This window comes from Lonchura striata, chromosome 5 (genome assembly GCF_046129695.1).
Source record: "Lonchura striata isolate bLonStr1 chromosome 5, bLonStr1.mat, whole genome shotgun sequence".
Classification (NCBI taxonomy): Eukaryota; Metazoa; Chordata; class Aves; order Passeriformes; family Estrildidae; genus Lonchura; species Lonchura striata.
In genome coordinates, this window is record NC_134607.1 from 47,893,301 (window position 1) to 47,912,593 (window position 19,293).

A 19,293-nucleotide genomic window follows, 5' to 3' on the forward strand; every position below is an offset into this window, starting at 1 on the left:
GGATGATCTAAAAATCCAAATACTGAGGCTGAATTTGGCTAGACAGCTTTTTCCTCTAGGCATTGAGGTTGTGTGGTCCTGGGGAGCCATAGCCAGGCTTTGCTTTCTACTGGCAAAAGAGTTTTGTGAAACTAAAAGTAGGTTCATCAGTGCTGCTCTTGATTTCAGCCGTGACTGACTACACCTGTTTATTAGGGCGAGGTTCAACTGAGGCCTTTGCACAAATATTTAACCTAATATAGTGGTGGGTGCTCCTGAAAATCAAAGGATAAATGTCTTGCATATGCAAATTAACTTTGGCCTTAACAGCAGTCAACAATACAGGTATATAACTATAAAATACAGTTACTGATTTATTAGAAGAGCTGCTTATAAACATATTTATGACCTCTTATTCCTTTTTAACTTTTGAATCTCCCTCATTGATTTTCTGTGGGCTGCCAAAGGATGTTCAGACACCAGTGTTAGTGTTACCATGTGTTTTATAGGATTAATGTCATCCAGCTCCTTTGAGGCCATCTGCTTCACCTTTTTGTTGAAGCTTTAAATGTAGGAATAAAAGCCTTCCATTATCTCAACATCATGAAGTCCACCTAACCGTACTAGTCCTACATTAAAATTTTGTGCAGAAGCAAAAGTCACTTAATGGAAAAGTGCTTCATTAATAAAGCTTTTTATTCCAGTGAGTCCAACCAACCTATCACAGTTTAACCTTCCTGGACCCAGCATGATGCGTTCAAACAGCATCCCTGCACAAGACACTTCTTTTGAGCTCTATGATGACTCCCAGCTGTGTGGCAGTGCTACATCCTTAGAAGAGAGACCACGAGCAATCAGTCATTCAGGTTCATTCAGAGACAGCATGGAAGAAGGTAAGACTGAGTAACTGCTTGGCAAACACGTCCCAGAATCGATGTCCAAAGCATAGTAAAATTTTAAAATATTTCTTCTGCACCCTACACCACAGAAACTTAAATGATTTTGTGAAGCTTTTATTAATCCTGTTGAGTTGGACTCACAAGCTTTCCTTATCCTAAAACATGCAAGGCATTACTTTCACCTAGTAATAAGCAAAGCTGTATGTATCTCATACATGTGCAAATTCTCTATCAGAAATTTTGGAGAAAAGGAAGCCATTCTTGGAAAATTACTCTTTTTTCCTCTAAATCCAAAATTTCTGAACATATCTTCACTACTGTGTTTCTCCACTTTCTTAGTCCTACTTCTGTGCTTCCTTTTTTTCCCCAAACACCAGTGCTACTTAGCATCTCCTTTCTTTTGTAGTCATTTAAACTCCCCACAGCCTCATGCAGCAAACACCATGTGAATTTCTGTATTGAAATTCTGTACTCACTACTTTATGCAGATTATTACTGTCTGCTTTCTTTAATGCTCTCTGCAACATCTGGAACTTGGTGAATATTTTTTGGTTTGGTTTTGGGTTTTGCTCTTTTTCATCCACAGAGAACCTGACAACTCCTAACTAAATGCACTGTAACATTTTCTTCTGACTAACATTTCTGGTAAATCTGATTATTTGCCAAATTCACATGAGTGCAAAGTCCTTAAACACTTTAATTAAACAACTGAAATTCTGTGCAATTTATTCTATAACACTCATCTTGTTTACTGCTAAGTGATGGCAATGTAAATTATCTTTATAATAGGCAAATTAAAAAAGTCTTGCCTTAGCTCCAAAGGTCATAGTTACAAGATTAAAGTGGGGGGGGAAAGTCCTAGATAAAAACAACAGACAAATAATGCTTCTGTTTTTTGATTCCTTTTACTGTATTTTAGATGATGTATCAGGCAGACATCTGGGTATGTAATACTAGCAGTAGGGTGCAGGACAACTCAAGCTGTGAGTTGTCAGCACAGAGAGGATGGCTGACTGCACAGAAGAATATCACATAATTCAAGGACAGAGCTGACTACAGACCCTTTGCTGAGGAACAGAATTATCAAAGGAAACACTGGAAGAATAATAGAGAAAACAAAGCAATTTATGCATAGAAAAAGAGGTGTTAAATGTAGAATTTCAGTAATGGGCCACCAGTGGGTTTGATGAAAGCTTTTTCATTGGTTATGTGTCATATCCAGCTGGAGTGGATAACCTGAGTAAATGAAAGTCAATGCAGCAGTAATAAACAGTTTTCAGCAGTTTACGATCATTAGAGATTAACATGAAATGATGCTGTTAGAAGGTCAAATGTATTTTAAGATAGGAGCTCTGAGGAAGGTTAAAGTGAAACAAGTGAGGTAATACATGGAGCCACTGTATATGAATGCAGAATGACAGTTTAGCTCAGACATTTAAGCCAGAGACTGAAAATAAAACATACTTTGGAAGCCACTCTATTTCAAGGTCAGTGTACCACATTTCTATAAATACAAAACTAGATTTAAAGTCCATTTGGCTAGTCCAGGTATTCTTGTAGTATCTGTTTTTGCAGACAGGTAGCTATAAAAGCAAAACTTTTGTTTTTATCAAACCCTGGCAAATGATAAACATTTAAAAAATTCTTATGAAATAAAAATAAAAAGAGGTAATGAAATAAATTATCTTCTTTGAAATTAACTGTGGGTATTGCCTTCCTCAGGAGAGTCATCAGAAGCAGAAGGGGCAATTTTTTTTACAGTTTTATTTTCATTTGCCATTTCCAGGTAGGCCAGGAACCCCATTTCTTAAAGTGCAGCCCTGCAACATTTCACTCAATGCTCTTGAAGCTGATTCCACCAAGGATTAGGGGAAATAGGTCACTATCCCTCATAGTTACCCTTTCCCATTGACTACAACTCCACAGGTCAGCATTTCTGAGGAAAGCTTGGGAGCTCATCCCATGGAATATGAACTGTTTTCCAAAGCATAGACTCTTACTAAAATCATTTGCTGAGCTTAGGAAAGGGGTTTAAACAGCTCAATTTCTGGTTTCTCTGAAGAGTGTATTTATCAAGTGATTTCTTGTCAAAGCAACAAAAGTGATGCTTGGTTTGCTGATAATTACATAAAATTTCATTCTCTTGCTCACCTGCTCCATATACAGGAAAATGTTTTTCTGTGTAGGACAATCTTTCTAAATGCAGGAAAATCTATCAAAAGCTATTCTATACTGATAGCTTATAATTGCTCTTTGTGGAAAATTGGTTCTCGTTTTAAAAATTCATTTACTTACTGAGATACATGGGGGAGGTTTTATGCTTTTGTCAATATTTCATGTTATTTTCCTTTTCTTAAAGTACATGGGTCCTCATTATCACTTGTCTCCAGCACATCCTCTCTCTACTCTACGGTGAGTATTGATATTTTAGAAAAAAGTTTGTCCTGCCTCTGTTCTTGTTCGTTGTTCATGAAAATTTCAGTACTATGAGATCTAGGAGAATTAGAATTTTACTGCAATAAAGTAGGAATTTTTATTTTCAGCTTTGTACTACTGAATACTATTTTAGAAAACTACTATTTTCACCTTTTTATGTTAATGTCTTATTAATGTTTAAAATCATCCAGTATACATTCTGAAAGCTAAAAAGAAGGTGAAAGTCTAAGAGTGTCTCTTTTATGGGGGTCCTTATGCCATTGTAGTTGACCAATTTGAGTCATTCTACTTACCTTCAGGTAGTGCATAACTTAGAAAATTATTTCTATCCTGGCACTGTTTGAGGTAAACTTTTTGAAAACCACATGACTGCCATATAGTGTAAGGGAGGTGTAATTTGATGTTGAAGTGTCTACTGATTTTTCTTGGAAGTAGCAGCATTTAGATATTATTTACAAAGAAAAGATGATAACTTTCTAAAAGTTTAATCATTGTTACTTAGATTAAGTAGTAGATTAAGTAATATCTGTTTCTATCTCAAGAAGTTTTTCTAGGATAGATTTTTTTCCTCTATTTTGTTATTTTATTGGGTTTTTTGGAATTTATCTTATGGGGATTTTTTATATATAATTTCGCATCATTTATTGCTTCAGTTGTTCTACTAACAAGAAATCATCCATAGAGAGCAGTTGAACACGTTTGGACATTCCCTTGCAGTTTCTTTAAAACATCCTCCTTAACTGTAGTTACATGCTGCAGGAACCCCTTCTCACAGGAGAACAACCCACTTACCTGCTTTCCTCCCACACATTCGTGAATAGTGTGTATCCTTTCTATATGTCCAGCTGTTGAATAGTGTCAGCTGGTATTCCAGAGATGGACTCATCTACCCAGAGCCAGCACCAGTTCTTGCCTAGGAATACCAAGCTCCTGCAGATCAATGCTTTTGTAGCACATGGTAGCTCTGTCTCAATGCTAAACTCATGTTAGCTTGGAAAGTATGTTGTATTCATGCACCATGGTACCTCTCCTAGCTTTGTTTAATCCTAAAAAAGTTCATACAAGGGCACGTCTAAAACATCAAGTGCACAAGCCTTAGGGTTCTGCAAGCCTTAAACTGCTTAAGTTGCAAGTCATGCCAGTCCAGACCAGTCCTGAATTATTTGGAAGCAGGAGAGGGGAGGTGAAGGTGGGAGGTGTAGAATGTTTATACAGGCTGGCTACATGTGATGCATGACTTACATTCAGAGTTAAGCTTCTCGCTGATGTTTTGGTGGTTGAAAAAAATCTTTAGAACTATTTCCTTGTTTATGAGACAGGCTATTAGTTTGCATGGGGAAGTGTGTCAAAAACTATAATTCAAACTTTGATGTCAAATTTTAGAAAAATGTCAAAAATTTAGAAGAAACTGATAGATGAAAAAAAATCAAGCTATAAAGTGACACAGGATGCTTTCAGCACCCAGTGAGTAACTCTGAAATATCTGTGTTCTGATATTGTGTAATGTAGCAAGAATTTACTAATACTTACTATTTATATAACCTTTTATATTTCAACAGAGTATCTTGGAAATATTAACTAAACCCCATGATAGTAAAGAGTGGTATTTTCCCTGCAAAATAAACTTTAAACTGTTTACCCAGGTTCCTACTGTAAAGATCTGCCTGTGAATTCACATTGCAGCTGAGCCCCACTCTTTAATTAATAGATTGTGTAGGCAAGATAATGGAAGCTGCGGGAAAATCTGAAAAGGTCCAAAATAGAGATTTTTGATCTGAATTTCTTCTGCTTGAGCCGTCTTTGAAAGCAGTTTAAACTTTTCAGCAATTAATCAAAATATGATGCACAAGTGGAGTAGAAACCTGAAAAGTGTAACACTTAGTATCACACCAGTTGAGTGAAGAGAGCAATGGGATAGCTTCACAGGGTTATCTCAATTAAATGTATTTATTTGATTTCTCAAGCATTGTCTTAAGCTTTCGTGCTAGTGTTTTCTGTGACCTAATCCCTGGAGAAATTCAAAGTACCAAAAGATCAAGACCTTTGTGTATAATTACCAGAGGATAGTTGAAAATCTTCAAGTTATTCTCTGAAGATTGTTTCTCTGAGAATTAGAATATGAGATTCAGAAGAGCCATTTCATTATTTTCTGACATTGAATAAGTCCAACGATGCAGAAGTTCTGCATTCACTACTTTTCTGTATATATTGGCTTTCTTCTTGACTTGTATTTGGGTTTTTGGGACTTAACTTGCATAGATTGGAAGTTTAGCTTGTAGAGATTTGCATGTACAGAGACATCCATTTTGTTTCACAGAAAAATATACCATGTAAGCAGATGTAGTAAACTGATTCAGTTTTGGAGGTGAATACATTTTGACCTGTGAGTAATTGAAAAAATTATGATAGGTTGTCTCCTGTTTCAATCTCCTCCTGCTCAGTAGGTTGAAACACTTAAATGTTCACATATTTAGTTAATTGCCAATTTTCTGCACTGGCTCTCAGCATTAGCTACACTTTGACTCCCTAGGCTTCATTGATTGTGCTAAGCCATGCTCAGTGGAGTTGTGTAAGGACATGTCATTTGTACCCTAATATTCTAAGACTTCAAACAAAGAAAAACTAATCCTTGCAAGGATGGGATGCATGTATATAATGGAGAAGTAGGGTGAGAAAAAGAATTTTTTGCCTTTTAGAGCCTATTGGAACAATAGCTGAGTCCTGGGTTACAATTGTGTGATGAGCATGAACTTAAAAACTACTGAGATGTATTTGGTTGTCAGATTCTCTTTTTTTTAAGTATGTCCAAAATCCTGGTCTTTTTCATTTGCTTCCTTCACTGCGCACAAAATTTAGCTTGTGAGAGCCACCTCTCTGAACTCGGGGAGAGGCAACACTTCCTTGTGCATTGAGGGAATTTTCTCGTAAGGGCATGTAGCAATGGCTTCATCAACAGGTTTGGTGTTCCAAGGACAAGACCATGTCCCCACATGGCAGTTTTAGGAAAAAGTCACCAACCCTAATTTTTTGCTTTTGTTGTCACAGAAGAAATCATATGGGGACATTGTCAATTCAATCCCTTCGTGACCCTCCATGCATTTAGTATTTGATATAACAATAATGGGAATAGAATATTTTTTTTTCTAGAGGCAGATCTCTGTTTAGTAAACATTGATCCAAAAGGTAGTATGTCACATCTGTGATGGGAAAAAAATCATTATACTAAATCATCTTCACATAGTGAGGTATTAGAGTATTATTATCAGGTATTAGAGTAGTTTCAGCCAAAAGCATTTCTACATGTTGCCAAGGTGTATATCATAGCATCATAATCTGTTTAGGACCGTTAAATGATAAGCATGTATGGAAAGAGGCATTTTCCAGAAGTATTCTCCCCTTATGCAAGGTAAAGCATTTTCTATTATAAATTTCTATTATAAATCATTAAAATCCTTACAGCCCAAAATTAATGCCTAATACAGGCTAAAAGTCAGCTATACTAATTTGTAATAACACAGAATAAGACAGTCCAATGCCAGAGAACTTATGAACCCTTACCTTGGGTTTTCTTAGTGTTTCTAATGTTATTTACAGGTTAGTTGCTCTACCTACATTTTTCTTCTACTGCTTACTTCTCTTCCAGATAATGTACACTACTTCTCTGAACATGGGCCACTTCGGACCATGGGGTGCATTGATTTCCAGTACATTAACTGGTTCTTTTTTTATATTATGAAAGAGTTCCTTTCTCGTGGCATGTCATTCTTTTCCATCAGAATCCCACTGAAGCAAGATTTATCTGTGCACCAAATGCCTCCTGAATAGGACTGATCCAATGCTTAGAAACTGAATGACTTTCAAGGTTTGCCTTGTAGTGGTATAGTTTCTTAGCTTGTTGAAAAAGGCTGCTGATTAAAAAGTTTCAATATATGACACAATACATTGCAATGTGGACAGTTATTAAATATTACCAAGTTTAATTGAAAACTTCAACATGCCTTGATAGCCCTTAATATTTTTGCTAGTACTCTGTATGGAAGAAATTACATTAAAATGCAAGTTCCCCTCACCTTTACCAATGTATGTTTTACAGGTATGCTGTCAACTTCTTGTATCAGGGATTACTTATTATCATATTAGGAACATGTCTTGGTATGCAGTAAAACAAATATAAATCCAGGAGCCCTAATAATCATTGCAGCATAAACAGTTTTTTTGTGTCAGGCTAATGCCCATGCAGTGAGAGCATAGTCAATTTTTGTTTGTATCTTAGAAATGTAGCTGCAGTTTCTGCAGTTGTGCTCCTACTCTCCCTTTCTCTCCATTTCATTTTGTCAAGTACACTGGCATGCTCTTTGGGGTTTCAGCTGGAGCTTTGCCAAGCAAGTTGAAGAGTTCCATTTATTGTTTTTACTGGATATGTTCCTTAAACGTAATGGATGCGTGAAGTTATTCATTTCACTTCAGTGTGGCTGGCTTTTATGTTCTATTACCACAATTATGTTGCACACTGATTCTAAGCCATTTCTCCTTTGTTTTCTTCCAGGCAGAAGAAAAGGCACATTCAGAGGTAAGAACTTTAATTCATTTTTATACTTCTGTATTGCCTTACATTTTTTATATCATATTGTTTACCTGCTTTGGCTAAACTGCACAGTGTGTGGGGAAAGTGTCTTTGCATCACATTTAAGATGTATTGGTGGAAACCTGGTGCAGCTTTTAGTTAACTAGAAGGTGTTTTCTTCGCATTGTGCTGAAGAAAACCTCCTGGCTGTCATTCTGAAAAGATGAAAAGAATCAGTGAGAACTGGGCGTTGAGTAGAGGAGTTGAGATAGGTCTGATTTCAGACTTAATACCACTCTGTGCAGGATCTAAGGGATTATGCAATTTAAAGTAAGGTGCTGCCTTTCAGGAGAAAAATACTTCAAATGATTGCTTTGAACTTCTCTCCCTCACATTTTGAATTATATTAAATTTCTGAAACTGACCACTTTGATGGATTTCAGAGCAATGCAGATTGATTTCAGATATAAATCAAATTTGACATGGAAAATAGTTTCTTTCTCCTCACAGTGTATAAGAATGGGTGACAAGCCTGGGTCAGCAGCTGGATACAATTACAGCCTTTCTCAAAATGAAGTCTTGTTTGTATTAAAAGGGCACCAAAGAGTAGCTGCAATAAAATACACCACCAGAGCTACATGCCTTCCAATTTCTGCATTTATGCTGCCCTTATTTTTACTATTCTCATCAAAGAAAAAGTCAACAAAAAGATATCTTGAGGAAATTGATCAAATAAACATATCTTTCCCTCCTTGCTGCAGTATATTTCAATGTAAATTCATCTAAGCTCACATTTCTGTAAGTTAAAACAAAGGAGCTAAAGAGGCATGCTATAGCTCAGTAGTGTAAATTCCAATTCCTCATTTTATTGCCTTTTATATAGACAATATATATGCTCTTATGGGAGATGTTGAACAGCACTTCATGAGACCTACCTTTGTGAATTTGCAAGAACACGATGAAAGTGTAGCTTAAGCTGGAATGTCAAACAACTGCATTTAAAAAACAAAAAGAAGACTTTGAAAAATAAAAGGGTCAGTTCAGGATGGAGAGCAGCTTGATAATCTGCCCCTGTTGCACTGAGTTAGTGTAAATGACTGAGCAATTTTTGTGTTACAGAAGTACAGGAACATGTTCATGTTGATTGTGCAATATTTCTTGTTGTTTTCATGGGAGTCATAAAACTAAAGTACTACAAGTGTCTTTACTAGTTACTGTAAATGTTCCCTTTCCTAGGCTGGTTTTACCCATTTTAATTCTCTAGTCTGGAATAATTTATGTCTGAATATGAAAGGCTCTTCAAAGTGAAACTCCATGCTGTGCTAGATTTCAATACAGTGCCCAGAAGTCCCTGTAAGATCTCAAAAAATTATTTGCATGCTTCATGTTAGGTGTCTACCTCAGCTGAAATAGAAACAGATATTTTTCTCAAGGATTCTATTTTTCACTAAAGAATAAAAGAGTCTTAAATTTATTTTCATGTCAACAAGCACATTTAAAACTACATTTTTTTTTTTTAAGTTGGCAAGCAAGGTTTTGTATACTGTATAAGATTTAAAGAGGTTGCATGTTTGAATTTCAGGGACTGTAGAAAGCATGTTTTAGAGAAAAAAAATACTGTCATGTTATGTTAGTCTAATGTAGACATTCAACATATGTTGGTTGCATCATGTCTACAGTCAGGCACAGTGAACGTCACCCAAATGCACTCATGTTTCAAAATCTTAGGCCAGATCTAGCACGGCTCTCCATGATTACACTAAGCATATGTTTGGGACTTGGGGGACTTGGTAAAAACCCATGGCATTTCTCTTGCAAAAAAGGATAATACATACAAATCTATTAAGCATTTGTCCATATGTGCTCCCTTAACTGGAATCCTGGTTCATACACTGGTTAAATGCTAGAAAACAGTTGGGGCGACACTGGGAGACAACCTTTAATAATTTGTAGTTCTGGATAGTTCTGAGATTAAAATCTGAATCTAAGACATCATAAAACTATTGGTTGTCTCTCAAGAAAACTTGTAAAATAACCACAACAAGAACATGGGGGAAATACTGACAGCAGTCTGTTGTTTCTCTAGCAAATTCAGAAGCTACGAAGAGAGTTGGTTGCATCACAGGAGAAAGTTGCTACCCTTACTTCTCAACTTTCAGCAAATGTAAGTATTTTTGCTTGTGATGATAAGTAGTATCAGCAAATACATTATCATACTCTTACTCAACACATAGTCCTGGAGACATTTACTATTTATTTATTTAGGGTTTTTTGGTTTTTTTTTCCCAAGTTAATGAATTTCTATATTGTCTCAGCTTCAAGAAAAAGTAATCTTGTGGAAGTGGAAAGTAGACAGTGGAAATAGAGAGTTTCCATGCTTTAAATATGATAGTCCTATCCTGTTCAGTTTCACCCTTTTCTCAGAATCAATTATAAAAAAATGGCCAAAAAGTAAGGAGACACAACCAAAGAAAGGCATGATTTGCATATTCTAATAGAATTCATTAGTGTTTCATTTTACAAAGGCAAACCCTGCAAAATGCAGTCATGTGTGAAGGGAAGCACAGTGTACAAGTGTATATAGGATTTATATGCTACAAAAGCACTGCTGTTATATAACTAATTAAAACTGGGCTATTTCACAGAGAGCTTCCTGGTGTTCTTTCCAATTGACATATATTGGTAATATGAGTTATGGAATGTGTTATCTGAAAATAATGCCAGATACAGAATGTGAGCTACAATCCTTTCTGGTTGATGTGATTTCAGGTGAAGTTACTGAACAATCTAGTATTGTGATTTTTAAATGCAGTTTAGGCTATAATTATTGTAACTACTGTGAGGGAAATCTGAGATGCAGTTAGAAGAATGTATCATTTTGCAGTTCAAAAAATCACTTTCCTGATATCTTGGGCAGCTGATGGAATGTCTTTCTTTGAAGAGTAGTTGTACTGAATATTTAGATTTATAAATACCTGCTGATTTTAAAGAAATTATTTCATGTTGTGAGAAAATAATCTCTAGCTCTGTGAAATCTGCTTGTTTGTGTGTGACTTCAACATGTGAAAATGTGGAAAAGCTATGCTTAGCACTTTCTTCTCTGTTCAGATGGTTGCAGAGTTCCTGTGGGTATTTGTACATCTGTAACAGTGGAGGTTGCCAGACTCTTCTGAGTATTGGGACTGAACTTGTAAATCAGATGATGTAAGGCATTGTGATGTTTGTAAATTCAAAATCTGGATTCCGGGTTGGATTTTTTTTATTTGAGAATGTATAGCTAGAATAACCAGAGTATCTATATTGGGTATGGGGTTCCTTTATTCACATGTTTTAGACACTGACCTTCATCATTACCGGTTTGGGCAGTTCTTCATTTACCTATCCTGAGAGCAACAAACTAAAACCCACACTGAGAGGGTTTATAGAGGTTAGAAGAGCTCATCTCTATAAACACAAGAGATTTATAAAGATGAGAAGAGCTAAAATAGCATGCTTTGGGTAGGTGTGTTTGCTGTTGAGTCTGTTGTTCTCTGCAGGAGCACAGGATGGTGATCCCTGGCTGGGCTTGTGATGCAGCACAATCACAGACATGCCCACATCTACTCTGAATGCCCTAGTGTGATCCAGAGCAGTTATCTTGATTCCAACAAGCCCCTGATTTAATGAAAGATGTGTCTGCCACAGTCAGAAGTTGGACTAGATGATCATTAAAGATCCCTCCCAAACCAAACCCTTTCATGATTCTTTAGAATCATGAAGAGGTGTCATTCCAGTTAAACTAAATTGTTTGCCTTTGGTGGACCTGTGCTCAGTGCCTGTTTCAGGTGATAATTCAGACCCCTGGTACCATGCCTCTTTTTACTCTACAGGTAGAAAAACAGTTTTTCCTTCTCTCCTTCCCCTGGCTCAGAACAGAAAACACCAGCATATTCTTTCTACCTGCTGTGTTGAAAGGGAGAGTTGAAAGATTACTCAGTCTCCATCACTTTTCAGTCAATCCAGAAGCGCTATAGTCTATAATACAGCAAAAAATGCAATAAGGTGAGGATGTCAGAGCATTCTCTGCAGCCGAGGAAATGAAGCCATTTTTTGTTTGTTTGGACAAACTGTGTCCAATCTCTCCTCAGTCTTATTTAGAAGTCCTTCACTATACCTGTGGCCAACATGTCTATTAAATAAATGCCATATGGGATGGTTTCTAATAACATTACTTATTCTAGACAAATTGGCAAAGCCAGCTCCACACTATAATTAGATTTGATCCATAATTCAAAGAAACAGAGTCAAGTTAAATATGGGTATTTTGGCTTGGTTTTCATTCAAACTAAATCAGCTGCATGGGTAGGAAATAAATTTGGGTTGATCTGTATAAATCAAACTGGACTATTGGGAATCTGTTCCTATATACTGCCTCTGGGCTTCTGAACAGCTAGCAAGAATGGTTCTCTACAGATCTAAGTTAAAGACAACATTTTCAATAGGATGGCTAAAAATATATGCATAGACATCTGTTTTTGCTGTCCAGAAGTACCACATTTGGTTAATTTAATTGCTATGTTCTTTTGACTGTTACACACCTTCTAATCCAACTCCATGAAGATATTCTTTAAACTCTAAACCTGTAAGGAACCCTAAGGCTGATCCATTTTGTACATGTGTTTTTAAATTATCTAAGAGAAATCCTTCCTCTTGCCAAATCCTCAAAATGTAGAAATTCCTTCAAAATTAAATTTTTTTCAGGAGCACGAAATGTAGAGGCTTCAAAATCCCCAGGCATGAACAAAGTTATATTCACAATGAATACCATCTTTAAAGAAAAGTAGATATTACTGCATATTGGGAGTAAATATTTTTTGGCAGGATGTTCTCATGAGATACATATTTTACAAAACCAAAATATTGAAAAGTATTTCACAATAAACCTGGTGCTGAGTTCATTCTCTGCTGTTTCTGGTACAGAACTTGTAAAGTATTAAAACTTCCACACAAATCTAAACAATGTCAAAAGAGGCTGCTTAAATGTTTTAGCACTTCTTCTGTCAGTCCTCCAAGCACTTTATGAGAAGAAAGTCTACAAAGTATCTCTTAAATATCAGAAATAAAATCCAGTTTGAAAGCAGAGAGTATATTCAACTATTTAATTGTGATAGAACCACTGAAATTTAGTCTACTTACAAATTGAAGTCTAAGTGCCAGATATTAAGTACTTTTCATAAAAATTCAGAGTTTTTAGCAAATGATTTAACTTGGTAATCCTATGGAAACCCTAGATGGCTTTCAAGATTTCATAAACTTGTACTGCCTTAGCAGTACGTTCCTTTCATGTATCTATTTATCATTTATTTTGTAGTCTAAGAGACATATTTCACCAGTCACTGCCTTTTAAGGGAGAAATATTCCTAATCACAAAATCTGGAATTTATTCTCAGAGAAGAAGTCAAATCTCTACATGGATTATACTACTGTGACCCTCCTTTTGAGTCATACTTTCTTGTCAGTAAGGCTGAAACTTGAACAAACATTGAGTTTAATTCAGGAAAGTTTGATCACCGCCTATCTTCTCTGTCAAGACATCCACCTCTGGCCAACAGGGAGCTGTATAAACTGAGTAGCTTTCATGGTGCCTTTGCTAACCAGAAAGATGCTCAGCCCTTTCTGATGCTTTTGCCACAAATGCATTCATTTTAGCATTAGTCCTCGGTGTTAATCCTAAGCCCCTCCTAATTTCCATACCTTCACTGAAAGCAGGCGGCACTTAATGCCTTGCTGTGGTCTGGAGAAGGAAACTGATAACAGTCAGAAATCTTGCTCCCTCATAATTCATCTCAATGTGAATTTGTTGTTAGCAAAAAATTCCCTTTGTAGAGCTGAGCAAAAGTATTATACACAAGTGAAGAAAAAGAGCATCTTATTCAGCTCATTTCAACACTATTTTTGCCTTTCTTTGCTTCTCCACAGAGGACTGTTGGTGACATTAGCATATAAGTAATTAAAAATCTGATAGGTTGAAATTTGACCTATTTAATCAAGCCTTTGCTTGATACATTATTTTATACCAAAATCTGTGAATTTGAACTTCTAGCATTTCTCAGGCATTATTGAAAACTCTGCTAAAAATTTTTTTATTTAGTTTGATTTGTTCAGTTTTCATTGGTTGGACTCAAGTGCTGTGCTTGACTTCAACAGTTTATTTCATTTGATTAACCCCAAAGGGCCAAAGTGCTTTGACTGCATATGATTAAATTCAAGCTGGGTCCAGCTGTCATTTGGATGCTTAATTTGCAGATTTTCTCTGAGATTCTTGCTTTACCCCTGGCATCTGTCGCAGTGTGACTGAAGGGTAAATCTCAATACTAATTCAGAAAGGGCCTGTTTTCCATGAAGAAAATGTCCAACCAGCAAACTCCATATGTGACTGACAAGGGCTCAAATTCCAGTGAGCATCCTGACCCAGCCTGTTCAGAGGGACTTTGATCAGAGCTTTGTACTGTATAAAGCTGAAGGGTGCATGCTTGCAGGCGGTAGTAGAGCCAGGATGCCAGTAGAAAGTGGAGGGGGTTTGCTGGCTAATGCTCTTGTTTGGCCAGCTCTGAACCTCTATCCTACAGCCAAGCAACAAGATGCTAGCAGGCAGCAAACAGAAAAGGTCACCAGATCTGCAGCTGCTGCTTGCAGTCAGCCTGATCTCCTCTGGCCTTTCACACCTCCTCTCATTCAGCCCTGTCAGGTGGGAGGAACTTTATTTATTTACCTTTGTTTTATAAAGCCGAATGCCACAGGTCAAATCCCAAAGTGTGTTGGAAGACAGATGTTTCATATGTGAATGTCATGTTTAGGATGGGCTGTAAACCTGAGAGCTGAGGTATTTGGGGCTTGCCTGGCTGGCATAGTTTGCTAAGGAAATGTTTAAAATCTGTCATCTTAGCACTGAAGACATTCCCTAAGCATACATCTCTTTGACTATTTGCAGTGGGCATTTCACATCTTAATAGAAGTCAAAATTGATTCATACATGAAGGATATCTACAGATTAAGAGCTGAATATCTATGTGTCTAATATGTTTGTCATGTTAATGATGGATCTATTTTGCTGCAGGCATACTTCAAGTAATGCCCAGTTACTTAACTCTTATTCCAGGATGTATTTTTCAGGTATAAATACTGCATTCAATTGTGAAGACACATTTTTACTTTAGAATGAGCATTATATAAAGCACATGTAATATTCAGGCTACTCTTTGAAGTATTGCAATGGTGTGTGTATGCCATGAATGAAACTTCCGAATCTAACACAGAGATTTCTAAGGTGTGAGAGACTGGCTGTATCTTAAAAAAAAAACAAACAAAACAATTCCTAAATATTTTTACAAAAATGAAATAATGGAAACTTTTAGGTAAATTAATTCATCCTCAGAAACTGAGGATTAGCAAGCCAATAAAGGTAAATTATCAAACTTTTAAGTGTCAAAAAGTTTCTAATTAGAATTTTTAATATCTAGTGAACATTATTAAAGACTCAGATACTTCTTTCTCTTTGCTTTAATTGTTCTATGAATTATTCTGCATTTAACTGTTTAAATGCAAAACCTGATCTCAAAGGGAGCTATATATGCATATGTTTTTTCTATACTTCAAGATACATGTAAGTTTACTGATAATTTAGCCTTTTTTCAAACTAAATGTTCTTATTTTGTTGTATAGTATTTCTGTAGGGAAAATCTGCTTAAGTTTTCCAGTCTGAGTTCCCTAGACAGATGAATGAATATTAGCTACCATGGAGAAAGACAGAACAGTTTATTACTCTGAATATAAAATCAATTCTTCAGTAGAAGAGTGCTGTCTTGTAATAAACATTTAAAGTAATGAACAATGCAATTAAAAAGTTTTCTTCATGAATAGTTTTTGGTCAATGGGACTTTGAATTACATTTCTTTATTATTAGCAAATCAAGATCTTATCATCTTTATTTGAAATGAGTTAGGAAAAATGCATCATCTTAATCCAATTCAATTTATGATGCAAAAAGTTTGGTATAATATTCCAAGAAGGTAATGTTCTCTGTCACTGGCTGAATTTTAGTAAGAACCCTTTTGACATGGCTGCATTTCTCTAAAGGCTGTCAGAAAATAACAGTTTCAGTGACCTTTGATGACATTTTTAATGCTGCTTTTTAGTACTTAATTTTTCCTGTAAGTTCTTTGTTGTCTATTAATGTACAATACAGGATGAAGTTGTAGCTATGGAATAGGAAAATACTTTACACAAGTATGCATAGTTTGGTACCAAAGTACTGTGGTTATTACAGTCTAATTGCTAGAAAAGGACAGAAGCAATGCATAATTAAACAAATTATTCCTCTTTCAAGCCCTCAGTCCCCACCGTAATTCTCAGAGTAAAACAGAACCCTGGGCCATCAGCCGAGCCATAGATTTTTTATGAGGCAGGGAACAGTGAGCTACATTAGTTTCCTCTTAAACAAAAGTAATGAAAAGACTCTGATAGTGTTCTGGGTGGTCTGTGGTCATCATCTTTGGAAATAAAACACCATAGATTGATCTGGATTTTTTAAACATATAGCTAAGTAGTAAAGTTTAAAAAACAGTCATTTTTATTTTCTCAGAGGAATGGAGTAGTAAAAACAAAAAGCTGTAGTATTGATTGACAGGTTGCCAGGTTCATTTTATCAAAGATTATAACTTCAAGAATGTAGCCTAAGTTATAGATGTTGAAATAGGAATATATACAATTACTAATTAATCTTTAAGAGATGGCATATTTGTCTAGTCTCATGTTGTTCTGGAGTTAGTCCTTGTGGTATGTGTCCTTTACCACAAGAGTTATCCCAAAGGTATCCCTGCAGATGCAGAAAGCAGGTCGATTTACCATTACACTTGTAAGTAATCCAGTGCATCTAAGTATACTAATAGTGTAGTTTACAAGGAGTAAACTTTTCATAAGTTTAATAAGAATAAAATAAAATGCTTTCAAGATACCTAAATATTTATGGCAATCCAAAATTATTTACAAAACAAAAAAGTCACTCATCAGTATAACAGCTATGAAGCAGAGATGCTGAAGTAGCCCACTCTTATATATATGGTAATCTTCTATTTGAGGGGTAATATACAGAGCAAGGTGGCAAAAAGCTCTTTTCCCTCTCCTAAAATGCGGAACAAAATCCTTTTTGGACCATGTCTTTTCTTGATTATACCTCGTATTCAGTACAACCACATAAATTCAAACTATTTCAACTATGCTTGTAAAAGCATGCAGATCTGCAACTGAAAAGTTTACCAGGCACTGTGTATGCCTGAACTGCTATAATAAAAACTAAATTTCCTCACTTAGGAAGCTCAGTTAATCCATTTGTGCATATAAATTCGGGGGACTGGAGTTATATTTCCAAGTGCCAATGTTTGGAGACTTTGTCTATTACCACTTTTGAGATGGTAATGAGAAAATAAGCATTTCCTTATGCTTTTACTTTTTAATATTGGGAGAGAAATGGATGGAATTATATGAACTTCCTTAAAAATTAAATTGTTACTTTCCCTTGGCTGTTCAAACTGGCTTAGCATACTGGGATTTTTATGACCACTTACACTTCTTTGCCATACAAAGCTCAATGCCAGTTAGATCTGATGAAGTATCATTTGTATAAATTTAGCTTGCATAGTGTGGAATAATGGTTGTTAAAAAAAAAAGAAAAAGAAGGTTTATTTTTTTAAAACTATTTTTGTCTTTTTCAACTTTATTCCTTCTTATGCTGAGAAATAAGACTTCCAGTTTTCAGGATTTTATTTAATTTTATATATATTTGCACATATTATAAATATTATATTTATATTTTACAAAATATATTTTATACACACACAGACATATATGATCAACATAATAATAATGGACTAAGCAATGACATTTATAAGACTAACTGTGGTATTTTTTGTTTGAAGCCTAGAAGTTTTCTGAAGTGTTTTATTTCTGAAGTTAAAATTTGCTTTTCAAGATAAAGTGATTGAATTCCTGTTTTGAAGTGTCCAGTAATTGAAAATAATTGCTCCTGGACTTTTCTTTGGGAGAAGACTACTTTTGGATAATATATCAGTAAACTTAAAGCCAGGCATTAAATCCATAATTCATTTCCAGGCAAAGATACCTGGGCTAATCTCACTGGGGGCTAAAGATGCCTGAGGAGCACTGGGTTCATTTGGCTGATTCATCTATCCAACTTACCTCCGTCTGAGTTTGAACTAATATTAAAGAGTTGGAGAAAATGTGCTTGAAGGAAAAACATACTTCTAAAAATCAAATAGATCTGGGAAAATTGCCATATCTTGTTTTTCTTTCATAGGCTCATCTAGTAGCAGCGTTTGAAAAAAGCTTGGGAAATATGACAGGCCGATTGCAAAGTCTAACAATGACAGCTGAACAAAAGGTAGGTTTATCAAAGCAGATGCTTTACCGTAGAAAATAGTCAGAAAATTATGTTAGAGTTTTGTTTAAAAAATACTAAAAGGAAAAAGGGACATCTGTGACAATAAGACAGATTTTTCTTTAATGGTTGCTGCACTTAAATTTTCATTAATGTCCAGCAGCATCTGGAATGCTATACAGCATCAGGTTTACACAGATAGTGTAATAAAATAATTTGAAGATAAAATCTTTCATTTCCAGAATTCAGTTAAAATATGTGACTTCAGGTTTACTCCATACTGAAAGATCTTGTAACAAAAACTTATCATAAACTGCTGCAGTGCTTCATTCTGGCCTCCCAGCACCACCAGAACAATAGAATTTCAGGAAACAGAGAAGTTTAAGTAGAGAAAAATAGCTTAATTGGGAAAGTTAGTGAAGGTTAGGCATCCTATACATAAGTAAAGATTTGGTTTTTCACTTTTTCACTGTGCTGTTTTGTCTAATGAGGGGAAAAAATACTCTAAACATGATACAAAGAAATTTAATGAGTCCTTTTACCAAGCTCAGGATTAAGAGCTGCTTAGCTCCTTCCAGGATTGAACTTCTGCAGCTTTCTACCCATATGAATTTTGAACAATGTCCTATTAATGGAAAGGCCTCCTTGACCCAAAATGTGAAAGAAACTTTATCTGTGAGCTGCTAGTCACCACTGGAGTCTGTATCTGTCTACAAAAATAACATTTCAAAGTCTGGTTGAGCACCAACAGATGAAATGTGTCAAGACTCACTGTGAACTGGATAGAAAATTATTTGTATTGCTTGCTTTTGTTTTATCTTATGTGGAGGACAAAAGAAGAGCACAGTCACAATGGAATTTTCTTAAAACCAAAACTTTTAACTATTTTATAAAGTATAATTCCATCAGAATGTTTCCTTTCCAAAAGGAAAGCAGTGACATTGAAACAGATCATCTCCAAGTTTCTTTGCCAAAAGATTTAG

At 35.6% G+C, this 19,293-nt stretch overlaps 1 protein-coding gene across 16 annotated transcripts in view; it reads left to right on the plus strand.

Annotated features, from left to right (window-relative positions):
• Nucleotides 1-19,293, plus strand: part of NAV3 (neuron navigator 3) — a 514,050-nt gene that overhangs the window by 468,109 nt on the left and 26,648 nt on the right. For all 16 annotated transcript variants that reach the window (XM_077783528.1, XM_077783533.1, XM_077783527.1 and 13 more), the window contains 5 exons: nt 684-872; nt 3,238-3,290; nt 7,861-7,884; nt 9,965-10,042; nt 18,230-18,313. In XM_077783528.1, the coding sequence (XP_077639654.1) occupies nt 684-872; nt 3,238-3,290; nt 7,861-7,884; nt 9,965-10,042; nt 18,230-18,313 (428 nt within the window). The remainder of the gene's footprint in view (nt 1-683; nt 873-3,237; nt 3,291-7,860; nt 7,885-9,964; nt 10,043-18,229; nt 18,314-19,293) is intronic.